The 14,558-nt window shown below is 44.2% G+C and overlaps 2 protein-coding genes across 6 annotated transcripts in view; one reads left to right on the top strand and one right to left on the bottom strand.

Annotated features, from left to right (window-relative positions):
- The window catches only part of TARS1 (threonyl-tRNA synthetase 1), a 196,556-nt gene that overhangs the window by 38,794 nt on the left and 143,204 nt on the right, over positions 1 to 14,558 (bottom strand). The window lies entirely within an intron of this gene.
- The window catches only part of NPR3 (natriuretic peptide receptor 3), a 50,704-nt gene continuing 39,866 nt past the window's right edge, over positions 3,721 to 14,558 (top strand). Inside the window, exons 1-2 of one of the 2 annotated variants that reach the window (XM_083575738.1) lie at positions 3,721 to 4,967; positions 13,015 to 13,137. In XM_083575738.1, the coding sequence (XP_083431864.1) occupies positions 4,238 to 4,967; positions 13,015 to 13,137 (853 nt within the window). In that variant the 5' untranslated portion in view covers positions 3,721 to 4,237. The remainder of the gene's footprint in view (positions 4,968 to 13,014; positions 13,138 to 14,558) is intronic. The other variant, XM_083575737.1, reaches the window with a different exon arrangement.

Genomic DNA, 14,558 nt, shown 5'->3' with positions numbered 1-14,558 from the left:
TCAAAGTCGGTCCATGTTCTCAGTACTGATAATATTAACTCAGGCTTCCTCAAACTCGGCCCTCCAGATGTTTTTTGGCCTACAACTCCCATGATCCCTAGCTAGCAGGACCTGTGGTCAGGGATGATGGGAATTGTAGTCTCAAAACATCCAGAGGGCCGAGTTAGAGGAAGCCTGTATTAAGGGCTTTTAAAAATTGATATCATTATTTATTTATTTATTTACGGCTATTAGCCCATAAAAAATTGATATCAATTCAAAGACCAAATAAGCATAGAATCTGGAACATTGTAAGCTCTGGGAGGGTGCAGTTTTCTGTTTCTGTAGATTTCTTAAGAGGTGAGGCTGAATTGCTACAGCAGCAAGCTGTAGTAATTCCCTTTCCTGCCACCTGCCCTGTCCACAGAAAGTTTTTCCAGAGCTGATTATTTTCTGAAAACCCTCTACCATCTAAAATAAGGGAATAAATGAAATAATTTCTGCAGGGATTCTTGGGCCATTGCAACAAGAGCCTAGAATTTTTGACTTCTAACAAAATATAAATAAATCAGTCTGTGTAGTGCTGGCACAAGGAAGTGCAGAGATTTCCACTGCAACACATAACTGACTTCAGTAAATGGCTGTGTTGCACGTTGTTCTCCCTTATCAGAAATTGGCAAATCACCATATGATGATTTTTATGAAGCATTCCTTCTTTTATTGTTGTTGTTGTTTAGTCGTGTCCGACTCTTCATGACCCCATGGACCAGAGCACGCCGGGCACTCCTGTCTTCTACTTCCTCCCACAGTTTGGTCAGACTCATGCTGGTAGCTTTGAGAACTTAGTGAATGTTTTAAAAGTACAATCCTGTATCTTACTGAGTTCAATTGGGCTTACTCCCAGCTACAAGGGACTTGGATTGCTACAGCCTTAATTACGTACTAGTAGTCAAACAACTTACTCAGGAGTACTTCTGTTGATTTCAATGGACTCCCATCATTTTTCATTTTTGTGAAGTGCTTTGGGCATTTTGTGCATATTGGAAAGGTGACATTGCATCAGCTTAATTAATATCCTACTGAAGCCAGCAACACATTCCCCCATGTTTTCCATAAATTATAATAGAATACTGTTTGAGAATTGTTGCTTAGAGAACATCATTCTAAATGTACTCAAAACCAAATGTGTTTTTTTCCTTCATGGAAAATGCTGATTTAAAAATAAAACACAAACTCTTTCAACTGGGAAAGGAAACACTTGGAGACTCACTTTCATGCTGCTTTTAATTAGAAACTTGCCAAAAATAAACGCTGAAAATGTCATTCATACACAATAAATACCGAAAATGTCAAAAATGCCACTCAGCAGCCATGTTTCTTTATAGCAGGAAACTGTTTGCTCTGTAAATTGTGGAGCTGCTCAGACTTCTCTTGTACACGAACCTTCTCCATGGACTAGATTTGCTACACAGAGATGCATATTGGAAAGAAGCACTATGTGTGTGCTTTCTGTAGGGACTGAATTATCTTGCTGGATTTTCCCTGTCATATCCAAAAAGCAGAATATATCTTATCCTTCCAGCTCCTCTTATAAAATTTGGAATCATTCAATTAGTCCACAACACCTGGGATTTGCAACAAAATGTAATGCGGTATACTTGATACTTAGCCTGAACATTGGAAATAGAGGGGATTCTTGTTACAGCCATGCCTTCCTTAACACAGCGACCTCATTTGCAGTGAAGTGTAGCTTGCAACTGAGGCTGCTTTCAATTAAATCACTTAGTTTGTGCTTGACTCCTTGGTCTTTGTTGCAGGTAGCAAATCAGCACTGCCATCAAAAAGTCAGGATAGTGACTCCTCATTGCATGTGAGCAGGCAGAGGAAACCCCATATATTGCAAGACATGATAAATCTATAAAGTGATAAATGTTTTAAATACATATAGATTTTTATTTTTGTGTTGCACTGTATGTGATTTCATGTACACTTCCCTGAAATCTAATAGGATGAAGGGACATTTGAACTTCTAACAGAGAGCCAGTGTGGTGTAGTGGTTAAGAGCGGTGGACTCGTAATCTGGGGAACCGGGTTCGCTTCCCTGCTCCTCCACATGCAGCTGCTGGGTGACCTTGGGCCAGTCACGCTTCTTTGAAGTCTCTCAGCCCCACTCACCTCACAGAGTGTTTGTTGTGGGGGAGGAAGGGAAAGGAGAATGTTAGCCGCTTTGAGACTCCTTAGGGTAGTGATAAAGTGGGATATCAAGTCCAAACTCTTCTTCTCTAATAGGAAGTATAAATATTCTACTGAAATAAAATTAATTATTATAATGTGCGGAAATGTTTCCAAAGTATACCTTACTTACATGTCCATCTCACTGAAATGAAGAAAGTAAGAGCCCTGCTGGATCAGGCCAAAGTCTCATGTGCTGTAGTCAGAAATCCTTTTCTCAGTGGTCTAGTCACTGGGCGGGACATGGAAAGTGTAATGCTGCTGGTCAACAAAAGAGGTTTAAAGACTCTCTCAAGGCAAATCTAAAAAAAATGTAGCATAAACACCAGCAATTGAGAAACACTGGCCTGCGAGTGCTCCAATTCGAGAACAGCCTGTACCAAGTGTTATGGACTTTGAAGATGCTCAAACTCAGGATGAAAGTGAGAAATGGGCTTAGAAGAAAGCACGTTTGGCAAACCCTCACCGTAATCAACTCCTGTCCAGAAACATATGTCCCCGCTGTGGAAGGACATGTGGATCCAGAATCGGCCTCCACGGTCACTTGCTGTTAAAACCGTGTTCATGGAAGGCAATCTTACTCGGCTACGAGTGATCACCAAAGAAAGAAACAGGTGACAAATTAACACAGGACTTCCTTGTATGCAAATAACAGAAATGTGAAAGTATTTACATCCAAAAGCATTCATGCAACGATTAAAGAAGAGTAAGTTTCTAGTCTTCATGGGGGAGCTGGAGGGTGGCAGGAAGCAGAGACTCTTTAAATGTGTACAGCTACGAACTGCGACTATAGCTCCGGAGTCCTAGTCCTCCTTCCCAAGGTAAGGTACTCTGCCCACTCCTTGGGGACACCCTAGCCAGCATTGTGTACTGGCCGTTTGTTCCCCTGAAGAGGCACACGCATCCCCTGACTGCACGCCTACTGTTTTTGCTCGGCTCGTAAACAAGCTAGCAACCAGTCCGGCTGATCCGCGAAGCAGGCGATAGTTCAAAGTGGGAGGACCGATGAGAAAGAGAGAGAAACTGACTTCATTGCAATCCGAACATCTGCATACAATGCAGCTTTTAAGCCTAGGGAAGTCCGCCCCCTCTTTGCTGCCCTGCACCTAATTGCATCCATGCCGCTGTGCAAAGCAGCGCCCCTTGAAACTTTGCAAAGGACCTTTCCAATTCCATGCATTTCAAGTGAAGTCGTACTGGGGTCGGGGCAGCCGCTTGCACTTCCATGCACAGGTTTGCAGCGCCCTCGATCTGCGAACCCTCGGGGCACGCAGGCATGCAGCACCCCACACCCACCCCTCCTTCCTGGAAAAAGGAGGGGAAATTGCGGCTCACTTTCCTCGCCGTTTGCCCACCGGGTCGTCCTCGTTTCAGCAGCCCAGAACAAAGTGGCGGAAGCCCGAGAGGGCGTCCGGAGGCGCGCGCTGCGGCCAGGGGGGCGGGGCAGAGCAGGGGGCGGGGCCACCGGCAGGCAAGGGGCGTCAATGGCGGTCTCCTCCCACGCACCCCCCCCCACCTCCAGCTCAAACCCGGCCTCGCCGCGCCATGTGTGTGGCGACCAGGCGCGCGGGCTGCTGCCACCCTATTTAAACAGAGGCTATGAGACCAGGAGGAGCAACGGAGGTCCACCGAGATCACTCAGGAGGCAGAGAGACGGGGGACGGGGGAGGAGGGGGAGGAAGAAGAAGAAAGGGGAGAAGAAGAAGGAGATGCTCTTGGCGCCCCCGCCACCATCGCAGCATCAGGGATAAGTCGCGGGAGAGTTGTAGTTGAGTTGCAAAACATCCCCCCTTTTTTAAAAAGAAAAAGCAACACATTCCCTGCTAGTCATCAAGACGAGAGGGGGAGAGAGAGAAAAGAGGAGGCGCTCCTTGTTGCTGGATCCATACAAACTTTGCAGGGTTTGCTTGGGGTTTTCCCCCCCTGGCGCGCGCTCTTCTCGCATCTTTGGGTACGTAGTTCCCGTGCATTCAGGAGTGCTTTCCCACCCCTCTCCGAGTTCTTTTTTTCCTTTTGCGTCGCAACCATGCCGTCCTTTTTCTTCCTCGGCTGCTTTTCTTGCAGCCTGATGGCTTGGCTGCTCCTGGCCGGCAGCAGCAGCAGCAGCAGCCGCCGTCCGGGCGTGCAGGAGGCGGAGGAGGAGGCGGAGGAGAAAGCGCTGCGGGTGCTGGTGCTTCTCCCCAAGGACAACGCGTACCTGTTTTCCCTGGCGCGGGTCAAGCCGGCCGTCGAGTACGCGGTGCGGCGCCTGGAGGCGAACGGGACGCTCCTGCCGGCGGGCTACAAGTTCCGGCTCTTCTACAACGACTCGGATTGCGGCAACGGGGCGTTGTTCAGCCTGGTGGACATGGTGGCCTTGAGCGGCCAGTGGCCGGACCTGCTGCTGGGCCCCGTGTGCGAGTACGCGGCCGCGCCCGTGGCGCGCCTGGCCTCGCACTGGAACCTGCCCATGATCTCGGCCGGCGCCTTGGCCGCCGGCTTCGGCACCAAGACGGGCGAGTACTCGCACCTGACCCGGGTGTCTCCGGGCTACGCCAAGATGGGCGAGATGTTCCTGGCGCTCTTCCGCCACCACAACTGGAACCGGGTGCTGCTGGTCTACCACGAAGACAAGGAGCAGCGCAGCTGCTTCTTCGCCGCCGAGGGCGTCCATGTGGTCTTCCGCGACGCCGGCTTCCACCTGGACGACTTCGCCTTCGACGAGAGCGCCAAGTACGCCGAGGACGTGGTGCGCGCCATCCAGGGCGGCGAGAAAGGTGAGGATGCGCGCGGGAGCGACCTCCGGGGGGAGCTGCCCTTACCCGGAGCCCAATGAGGCTCCTCCGGCTGGGGGTGGGCGAGCGCAACGCCTGGACGAGAGGGCGCAAGGAGTAGCGCGCAACTCCGGAGGGGCGTCCTAGGGCCCTCGGGAAGGATCCTGCCACGCTCCTCTTTACGCACTGCTTGGTGCAGCCGCCTAGGGCAAAGCGGAGAATTGGCCCGAGGCAGCCGCTCTCCCGGAGAATCTGCGCCCCGCGATGCGCGCTAGCATGTTGGGATGCGTTCAAATAACGCCTTTGCGTTATTCGGCATCTCTGTCTGGCAGCACCTCTTCACTATTTCCAGTTTAGAGCTATATTCGCTTTAAAAAAAAATGGGGCAGGGGAGCGCATCCAGACTCGCCGTTTCAGAGTGGGATTCAGTCACAAACAGACACATTTAGGTTCCCCGATTATTGTTGCTTGGGAGGGCCTGCCTAACAAACCCGCTTTCCCCAGAGAGCCGGCTTTTTGCGATATGGAAAGTGAAGGGGAAAGGCACTGGAAACTGGCTAGCACTTGTTTTGAGACAGTTATCACACCTCTCTGCAAACAAAATCGGAATGAATGCTCAGTAAAGAGGTTATCATCTTATTGGCAGGGTGCTTTGTCCCGGGTTCAGTTTCACCTATCCGCATAATGGCCCTTTGACTATTATTCCCATTTTACAGAAGGGAAACAGGCCAACGGGGAGCAACCTGTGTAGACCAGGGATGTAACTTGAATTGAGGTCTACCACATTCCAGTCAAATACACCCAGTTCCTGGGAGGATTCAGCTACTCTTTCCATTACACTCCCTGCTACAGCTTTATTGTTCCTTTTCCCAGGGTTGCCATCAATGGGGAACCTCTCCTTTGCATATATTAAAGTTAACAACAGCATTCAAATCCATTAAAACTTGTCAATTGACTTGTATTGAGCGTGGGACCACACATTTGGGGCCTGTGTGCTCAACTGCTGCAGAACTATATGTTAAAATGGCAAAGAGTTTGTGGAAATTATGGCAGAGGTGATAACTATGCAGTTATTCACTAGCCTTTTCCATATTGAAGGGCAGCATGATTACTAGAACAGCATTGGTACACTCAACCTCTGAAAACATACACAGTATAAAACAACTAAAGGCTAGTTTTAAATAACCGTTTTAAAAACTATTCAGAAATGATGAAGACAAAAAAAGAATGTATTATCATCAATGATGCCGCAAGCACTATCCAGTTCATAACATTCTGGAAAGCACAGTATGCCTAGCACCTCTTGTTGCAATAGATGCACTGGGAAAATGGGATTTCCTAAGCAGGCACATTAGCAGATGATCAATAGGGGATATTGCAGGCTGTTATTGGTGGATCAGGAATGGATAGGAATAAACAATGGACATCAAGGATTTATTTAAACAAGGCATCTTCTGAATGGAGTGACACATAACCCAACTCCTCACTCTTTCCTCCACACAAGTACAGTGGTACCTCGGGTTAAGTACTTAATTCGTTCTGGAGGTCCATTCTTAACCTGAAACTGTTCTTAACCTGAAGCAACACTTTAGCTAATGGGGCCTCCTGCTGCTGCCGTGCCGCCGGAGTACAATTTCTGTTCTCATCCTGAAGCAAAGTTCTTAACCTGAGATAATGTTTCTGGGTTAGTGGAGTCCGTAACCTGAAGCATATGTAACCCAAGGTACCACTGTATTCTTAGATCTGGTCTTATTTATGTAATAAATGTATACCCCCTCCTTTCAGGGCAAAGGCCAACAACAACAACAAACCCTTACAACAAGTTAAAAAAAGGGTTGTACCCAACTAGGTCAGATTAGACCTATTGAAAGCAATAGACTAAAATTAGTCCAGAGGACCTACTCTTCAGTTTGCCGTAGTTGGCTCAAACTCAAATATTTTGCTGCTTTTCATATGCTGTTAGGGGATTTGCTACACACTTTCTCTTGTGTCCATACATAATGGAAAGTGGTATGAAATAAGAATGCCTTTCCACCCACTCTGTGAATGACTGAGTCAGATATGAACAGTGGAAATCAAGGGTGCAGCTGGATTGTAGAGTCTGAATGTGCTGCAGACTTTCCTGGATTATTTTGTACAGATATATGCATACATAGATCTGGTACAGTGCCTTAGCTTTTGAGTTTGAGGTAATGAGGACGTTCAGTTCTCACCTCTGCCCAGTTTATGTAGGTATATAAGGCTCTTGAAAGATTGAGTCTCCTTCAGAGTTTGGTTTTCTACTAGGTCATTTTCTCCTGTCCCGTTTGTGAAAGCACTTGAGCAGGAATTGCTTGGAATGGATCATTTAGAAATGATTGCATTTTTGTTGATGTGGAGTACTTCATACGATCCTAGCACAGTAAGTTTGATTGAGTGTGGGCTGTATTCAAACAGAGAAAACAGGAACCCCTGGATGCAGCCTGACCCAATGCTTATTTGAGTAGCCTTATTGTGATTTGTATTAGCAAAGCTTATTAAGGCTTTCTAAAACATGTATGCATGTGTGCTTGTAGTTCCAGCTAATAGCACCTGGACGGTGTGTGACAGGGATGGTGTGATTGCTAAGAATTGTGACCCAAGCAGTTGTTGTGAGAAGCACATGACTGTAGAAGCAGTCATTGTCTTGGGAATGTAAGGTCAGGGGAAAAGGGAATAAACTTGAGGTTATATGTTTCAGCATGCCTTTTATGAAAAAATAAAATAGGAAAGCGAATCCTGTCAGAAGAAATGCCCCAGATAATATAGCAAGAATGAGTTAACGCCAGAGTTCTGTTTCCTGACTTCCTGTGCAACTTTCTCAAAAGTAATGTTCCTGTCTATGCCAGCCTCTCTCATTTCCATTTTCTGTTTCTTTGTTTAGATTTGCCAGTGAAGGAACTGGGCCAGGATTTCCCCTTGCATTTCCTTCAAAAGCTGACTCATCCAACATTTCATTACCTGCCTATGTAGAATCTATATGGGCAGGTTATACAATTTTGGAGAATACATTGTATTAAAGATATAACATTTTCTGTGCTTCTCTTTATTGTTTTTCTGTCAGTTACAAACAGTTGGAGCTTTCGGGCCAACTACTCTCAATAGCAGCAGAGTCTAATCTTCTTGTGGTGTTTCCTGTTTTTATTCAGTGTAGGAAGTTGTTCTCTGGTAGGTCATACCCTGTTGGCTTTTGGACTTCTTGAGTTCAGCAGGGGTAGCAGGAAGCACAGGAGTCAGATTTACAATGAATGGGGATTGAGATATACTCCACTGAAACTTCAGATTGATCCCTCTGGGTTGTTCATTGCATTTGCTTGTCATCTGTTACACAAGAGACACCACAAAAGCCTGACTTCCGAACTGCCTTGGGATATGTATTAAAAATGCCCTGGCTCATAGTTATTCCTGATCATGTCCACATCTCTCTTCTCATTTATAAATGTGTGTTTCTTCTGAAGCAACAGTTGAACATTTACATATTGTAACTTTACGCTGTTGTACATAAGAAAGAAGTTTGCTGCATTGTCACTCTAGAAAAATCAGCTTGCAGGTGCAGGATGCAGGTAAAACACGCTCTTGTAACATTTGGGGAGTGGAGTAGGCTATGGAATAGAGATGTCAAGGGCTGTTGAAATGTTTCTCTGCATCACTACCACACCACAAAAAATCCCAAGTGTCTGAATGAAAGCTTTCCACTTGTGCGGATAGACTAAGCAGGGGCTATGTCTGCCTTAGAATCTTGTTCAAATGGCTTCTTGATTACGTAATTATAAACCTTCACACATACTTTATTGGGGCAGACTGACACTTGCATTGGATTATAAAGCTGGTATTGGCTTGCTTCATATGACAGTGACTAGGGTTACTTCTTTCAAAGTCTACTTATATTAGACAAACTGTCTTTTTTCTTTCGGTATTTTAAAAGTGCATTGTGTTCTGTAAATTGCTAGCTCAAGGTGGAACTAAACATTTGAGAGTAAACATGGGATTTTCAGCTGTGTGTTTGAAGTCCAAACATGAGAGAGGGGCATATACAGTAGAGAAGTGGGAGATGTGGAGCAGTGGGGGTGTTTAACTTTTCCCTGCTCCTTCCAACTTTATTCTTATCATCTCTACCCCAAGCAGGACATCCAAGACATGCTTTCCTAGGAAGTGGGGGAAAGCAGACACAACAGGAAGTTGCAGAGTGAGGTCAGGGCAGGGTTAAGCACCTCTTCCAATTCCCTCTCGTAGCTCCTGCAAATGTCAACCCACCTCTGCCTTGTATATTAAGAGCAAAAGGGAATTCCCAGTACATTTCTAGTTTCATCATCAGACAAGAGCCATGTTTGCACATTGTAGTTCAATCCCTGGATCAGACATAACTCTCAGCTAGGGATTATGGGTTGTTTCCTGCATGTGTGAGCAGAGATTAGTCTTAACAACCCAGAAAGGAATATTTACAGTAAACCATTAACTATAGCTTACCGTTACATGCAAACTGAGCCATCATATTTTGTGGAAAGTGAATAAATTCAACTTTTTATTCAAGCCAAGGACCCCTCCTGTTTGATTTAAGCATCCCCTGTTGTTGTTGTACTATATAATAATAGTTCCTTAGCAATCAGCCTCTTTTTCAAGGTCTTTCGAAGAATGCAAAAACCCCATGAGCGTACCCAAAAGGAAATGTTGGATGGACAGCAACAAATCTGATGCTTAACCTTTCATTCTTTTATAGTGACTCTGCCTATGTTAGGAGTGTGAGAGATGTTTTCTTTTGGCCATGCTGAATATAGAGTCTCTTCCCCCTCAACCTTGGAGAGATCCCGTTGAGTATTGCATAAATAACAAAGGCATTTAGTGGAAGGAACCATCAGGGGAGCACATGGATTCCTGACTCTCACATTTGTTCAGCAATACGCTCATCAATTTAGAAAATCAAGCAACTGGGAGACAAACAGCTTGGAAAACATTTTGTTGTTGTTCTTGCTGTTGAAAACTTAGATACAATAAATGGATTTAATAATCATTTCTTAGTGTGATCTTTAGTGATATACATTTTGGGTGGAAAATGGTGGATACAATTAATTACAAAATCCAGGGCTTGAGGTGTAAGTATTGGGGGATACATTGTGTCAAATCTGGGTCGTCCCCAGTCACTTACAAGGACTGAAATGTGGGTTGGTTTTTAGACTGAACAAATGAATGGAACAAAGCCTTCCATGTGACTGCTGTTTATTTCCCCATCCTCCAGGGGTGGGGGAACCTTTTTCACCCTGATGGCATTACATGGCCTCTTGGGCAGCCTTCCAGGGGCCATATGTTAATGGTGGGTAAATATGTCTCTTTTCTTTGTACAGTAGGCTGTTCTGTACCCCTATCATGGCATCTCCTAGCCCCAAGTGCTCACCCCTCCCCCAGTTCATTTCTGATATTGGAGAAAAGCCGGAGAGACAGACTGAAGGAAGATTAACCACATATGGGGAAAAGATTAGTGCCCCACCAGGACCACCGCATGCCCCTTTGCTTTAAAAATAGGACCTTTACTCCCACTATGCACTGTATATATGTTTTGGGGCAGACACTGCAATTTACAGAAATAATCTGCTGTCATGTGTAGACTGAGCCTCAGTTAACTACATGAATATAGGACTAAGTAAGCTTTGCAAGTCATATTTATACATTATTGGCTATACTGTTTTCTGTAGACTACCCACAGCATGTTAAAACCAACAAACAACCACAATTAAAACTCCCAACGGGGTGAAGCAGCAGGTAAATCCCATGTTAAAGATCAGCAACTGGCAGATATTGGGCCCAGTGCTGCTCCCTGAAAAGGCCCCTAGTTACCAACCCAAAGGCAAAATAGGGGCATGAGTCTGGACCTGTGACTGTGGTAACAGGACATGCCAGTCACAAGACACTGGAGGATGGTGACTGGGGCCTTGGTCCTCTTTCCTCACTGGGTGTCCTCGTTATTAGGGTCTTCTATAAATGACCAAAAGTAAATAGTCCTATACACTCTCTACCTGTAACGTAATGACTTTAATCAGGTGAGAACATGTAATTGCAGTGATGGTGGATAGTTGATATCATTAGCTCATTTGTGGTTTGTTGTGCATGATTTATCAGTACTTGAATTCTTCAGTGCTTTTAGTCAATCTTGCTAATCGATACTTGAGGAATAACTTTGATTCTGCTTACTTAATGGCAGATTAAATATATATAGGTTAGAAATGAGTGGGTATTTTTGAAGGAAATCCAGCAAAACTTGTTTGTAGCTAGAAAGTGGTCCATGCATGCGCTGGATTTTGCTTGTATAAGTTGTATGTGTGCATCTGAAGCTGGCAGCTTGTTAGGAGATTAAACTATAGGCCTGCACCAAGCAGGAGATTGGACTAGATGACCTACAAAGCCATTCTCAACTGTTGTGATCCTATGAGATTGTGCGGCCAATGCATCTTTCCAAGTTGAGATACTGCATCTATTGACTCGGCAGTTAGTAGCAAACACAGTGCACCCGCGGCGTTTCACTTTGTCCTGTGAGGCTTCAGACTGTCCCTCAATCTGAGCAGTTTGCCTTCTGCACCAGAGCCTGTGGTGCTCTAGATGGTGCTGGAATCCAGCTCCCATCAGCCCTATAAAGCCAATGGTCAGATATGATATGAGTTGTAGTCCAACATTATCTGGAGTGCCATAGATTCCCTGCTAGCAGAAGGCCTGTAAATTCCTTCTGGTCCATGAGCATATCATTTGCTTCCTCTTTGCCTCCATGCTTTGCCTTGTCTGCCTCTTTGTTGATGAGCAGCCTTCTGCTTGCCCAACTCAGCTGTGGCCATTCCTGCAGACTGACTGCCCTGATTAGTGATTCTGTCAATGCAGAGACTCACTTAATCAAAGTATAAATTATGAAGCCAATTTTCATTAATTAATTTAACAGTTCTTTTCCATGTGTAGCCATTTTAGGTTTTAGGTTCAGCACAGATAAGATTTCAGTTGTGATCTTTGTTTTAGGTTTAAAGTGTCTGGCGAAAGCAGACAGGTTTTCTCACACAATCTAAAATACTTTTCTTACCATGTCACAGGTTTTTGAAGATGTTCCAGTTCTCTTGATTTAGATCTGGTGAAGTTTTAGCAATTTAATTTCTGTAACTCCATTATTCTACAGAATGACGGGATTTGTTATCACTGATCTTAGTTATTCAGATTAAAGCAGCCTTTCCCAGCCTGGTGCCTGTCAGACTACAAGTGCCACCAGCCCCAGCCAAGTGCTATGTTTTCCAAAACTTCTGGAGGGAACCAAGTTGGAAAGTGCTGGATTAAAGGAGAAGGTTGTAGCATTACGATCTAGGAATGCCTAGTGCACAACGCCCAGGAAAGAGTACACAACTACGTTTTAGTCATTGAAATTAATGAGCATGACTAAGTTATGTCCATTAATTTCTGAAGGTCTACTTTGAGTAAATCATAGCTGACTACCACCCTAAGTCTTAAGAATCACAGCACCCCTCCTTTCCTGCACATTATTAAACATCATGGGTATGATCCAGCCAAAGTTAAGTGTTTTTAAATGCTTTCCAGGAAATATCCTAACATATACTTATAATGGTATTTTAAAATGCTTAACTTTAATTGGATTGCCCCCTAACTATGTATTGTTAAATGTTCCAACTATTTAAGTCTTCCCTCCAATAAATAAAAAAATATACCATTGCATGAAATATTTAAAATGTGGATGATGAAATTGATGTTTAAAAACCCCACAAACATTATGTCAATGAAAAGCCTGGCAATAATAGGCCATCGCGGGTGGTATTTTTAAAAAAGCCTAGCAGAATTAGGAGCTGGGCTTCTGCAGAGTGGCAGTGAAATTGGTTGCTATATTTTCCTTTGAAACCCCTAGCCTTGTTGCTGGCCGTTATATCCAAGATTTTGAAAAGCAACTGGAGGACATTTTATGTCCTTATCTCCAGCTGTACATAAATTTGACAATCTGTTTCCAGTAGTTTGAGGAATAGTTTCTTATCTTGTGTTTTCCATTTCTTTTCACCAGTTGTGATCATGTGTGCCAGCAGTGACGCAATAAGGAACATCATGTTGGCTGCACATCGGCAAGGAATGACCAATGGAGACTATGCTTTCTTCAGTATTGAACTCTTCAACAGTTCATCATATGGTAATGTGGTTTCTTTCCTCTGGTGGGTTCAAGGCTTTTATAAACAAAGCAAAGTTTTAAAGATCACTTTAGTCTTCAAGTTTGTAAGTCTTAAAATATGCCACATAGCATTGTCTCTTCTAACACTTATTAGTATCCACCTGGATTATGAAATTAGAAAGGGGGGGCAAGGTTTTAAAAGTTCAGTGTATAAAGAGAAATTGGTGACGCAAAAAAGAGCTAAGACTGGGATGAGAGATGATAGCCATCTTCAAATATCTCAAGGGCTGTCATGTGGAAGATGAGGCAAGCTTGTTTTCTCCTGCTCCAGAGGTTAGGATCCAAACCAATGAATTCAAGTTACAAGAAAGGAGATTCCCACTAATCACCAGGAGGAATTTTCTGACAGTTGAACTTTCTGTTCAACAGTGGAATGGACTCTCTTGAAAGGCAATGGACTCTTTCATTGGAAGTTTTTAAGCAGAGGTTGGATGGTCATCTGTCATGGATGCTTTAGTTGAGATTCCTGCATTGCAAGGGTTGGATTAGATGTTCTTTGGGTACCTTCCAACTCTACAATTTTATGATTCTATGAAATGTATGAAAAACTGATACCCTTTATTTATTTTTTAATTTGTTTTCCCCTCTGCCCTCAAGGAGTTCAGAGCTGGATTTGTGTCCTGTGAGATAGCTTATGTTGAGAGACATTAACTTGTCTGGAGCCACCAGTATGTTTCATATGCCAAGCCAGTGTCACTTTGAATATGTGTCCCCATCGGACAACCACATTATCACATAGGAAGTTTGATCCATACATGTTGCTGCAGCCTCTGGCTGCTCAGGCAAGATAATGAGCATGGGGTTGATCTTCATGACCTCAAAGATTACTTCCCATTCTACGAGTCTGTGATTTCAAAGGCCTGGCTTGTTCTGGAGCTGTTTAACCATAGTTTTCCATTTCAAATAAGGAAACTATGGTTAGCTGAATGTGTCCTGGTTTGTTTGCTGATTTACACTGAGGGGCTCATTCATTTCTCAACTGATTAATCAAAGGTACACTCATCCAAACATCCTCATAGAATCCTACTAGACTGGAGGTAGAGGAATGATGTGGATTATTGGCTCAGTTCATCACCAAGCAGCAAAGCCTCAAGGTGGCTTATATTATAAGAGCAACAAGAATTTTTTTTTTAAAAGACACAATCATCCAAATTGCTAAATATAACCACCACAATAAGCAGACACACTCCACAACCACTTCACCCTCTAGACATATTTTTCTTTTCTCTTTTCCGCTCTTAAATTCTTTTTCATTCTTTCTTCTTATTCATTAGTGTATATTTCCAGTTGTAAAAATTAGGTTTCCAGGGAGATTATAGCAGTTGTGTTGTGGCACTCTGTTGTCTGTATTGCCAGTGCACAATGTTATTGCTGAAAAAATG

Source organism: Podarcis filfolensis (genome assembly GCF_964270895.1).
Source record: "Podarcis filfolensis genome assembly, chromosome: 11".
Taxonomy (NCBI): domain Eukaryota; kingdom Metazoa; phylum Chordata; class Lepidosauria; order Squamata; family Lacertidae; genus Podarcis; species Podarcis filfolensis.
This window is presented reverse-complemented; position numbering and strand designations above follow the sequence as displayed.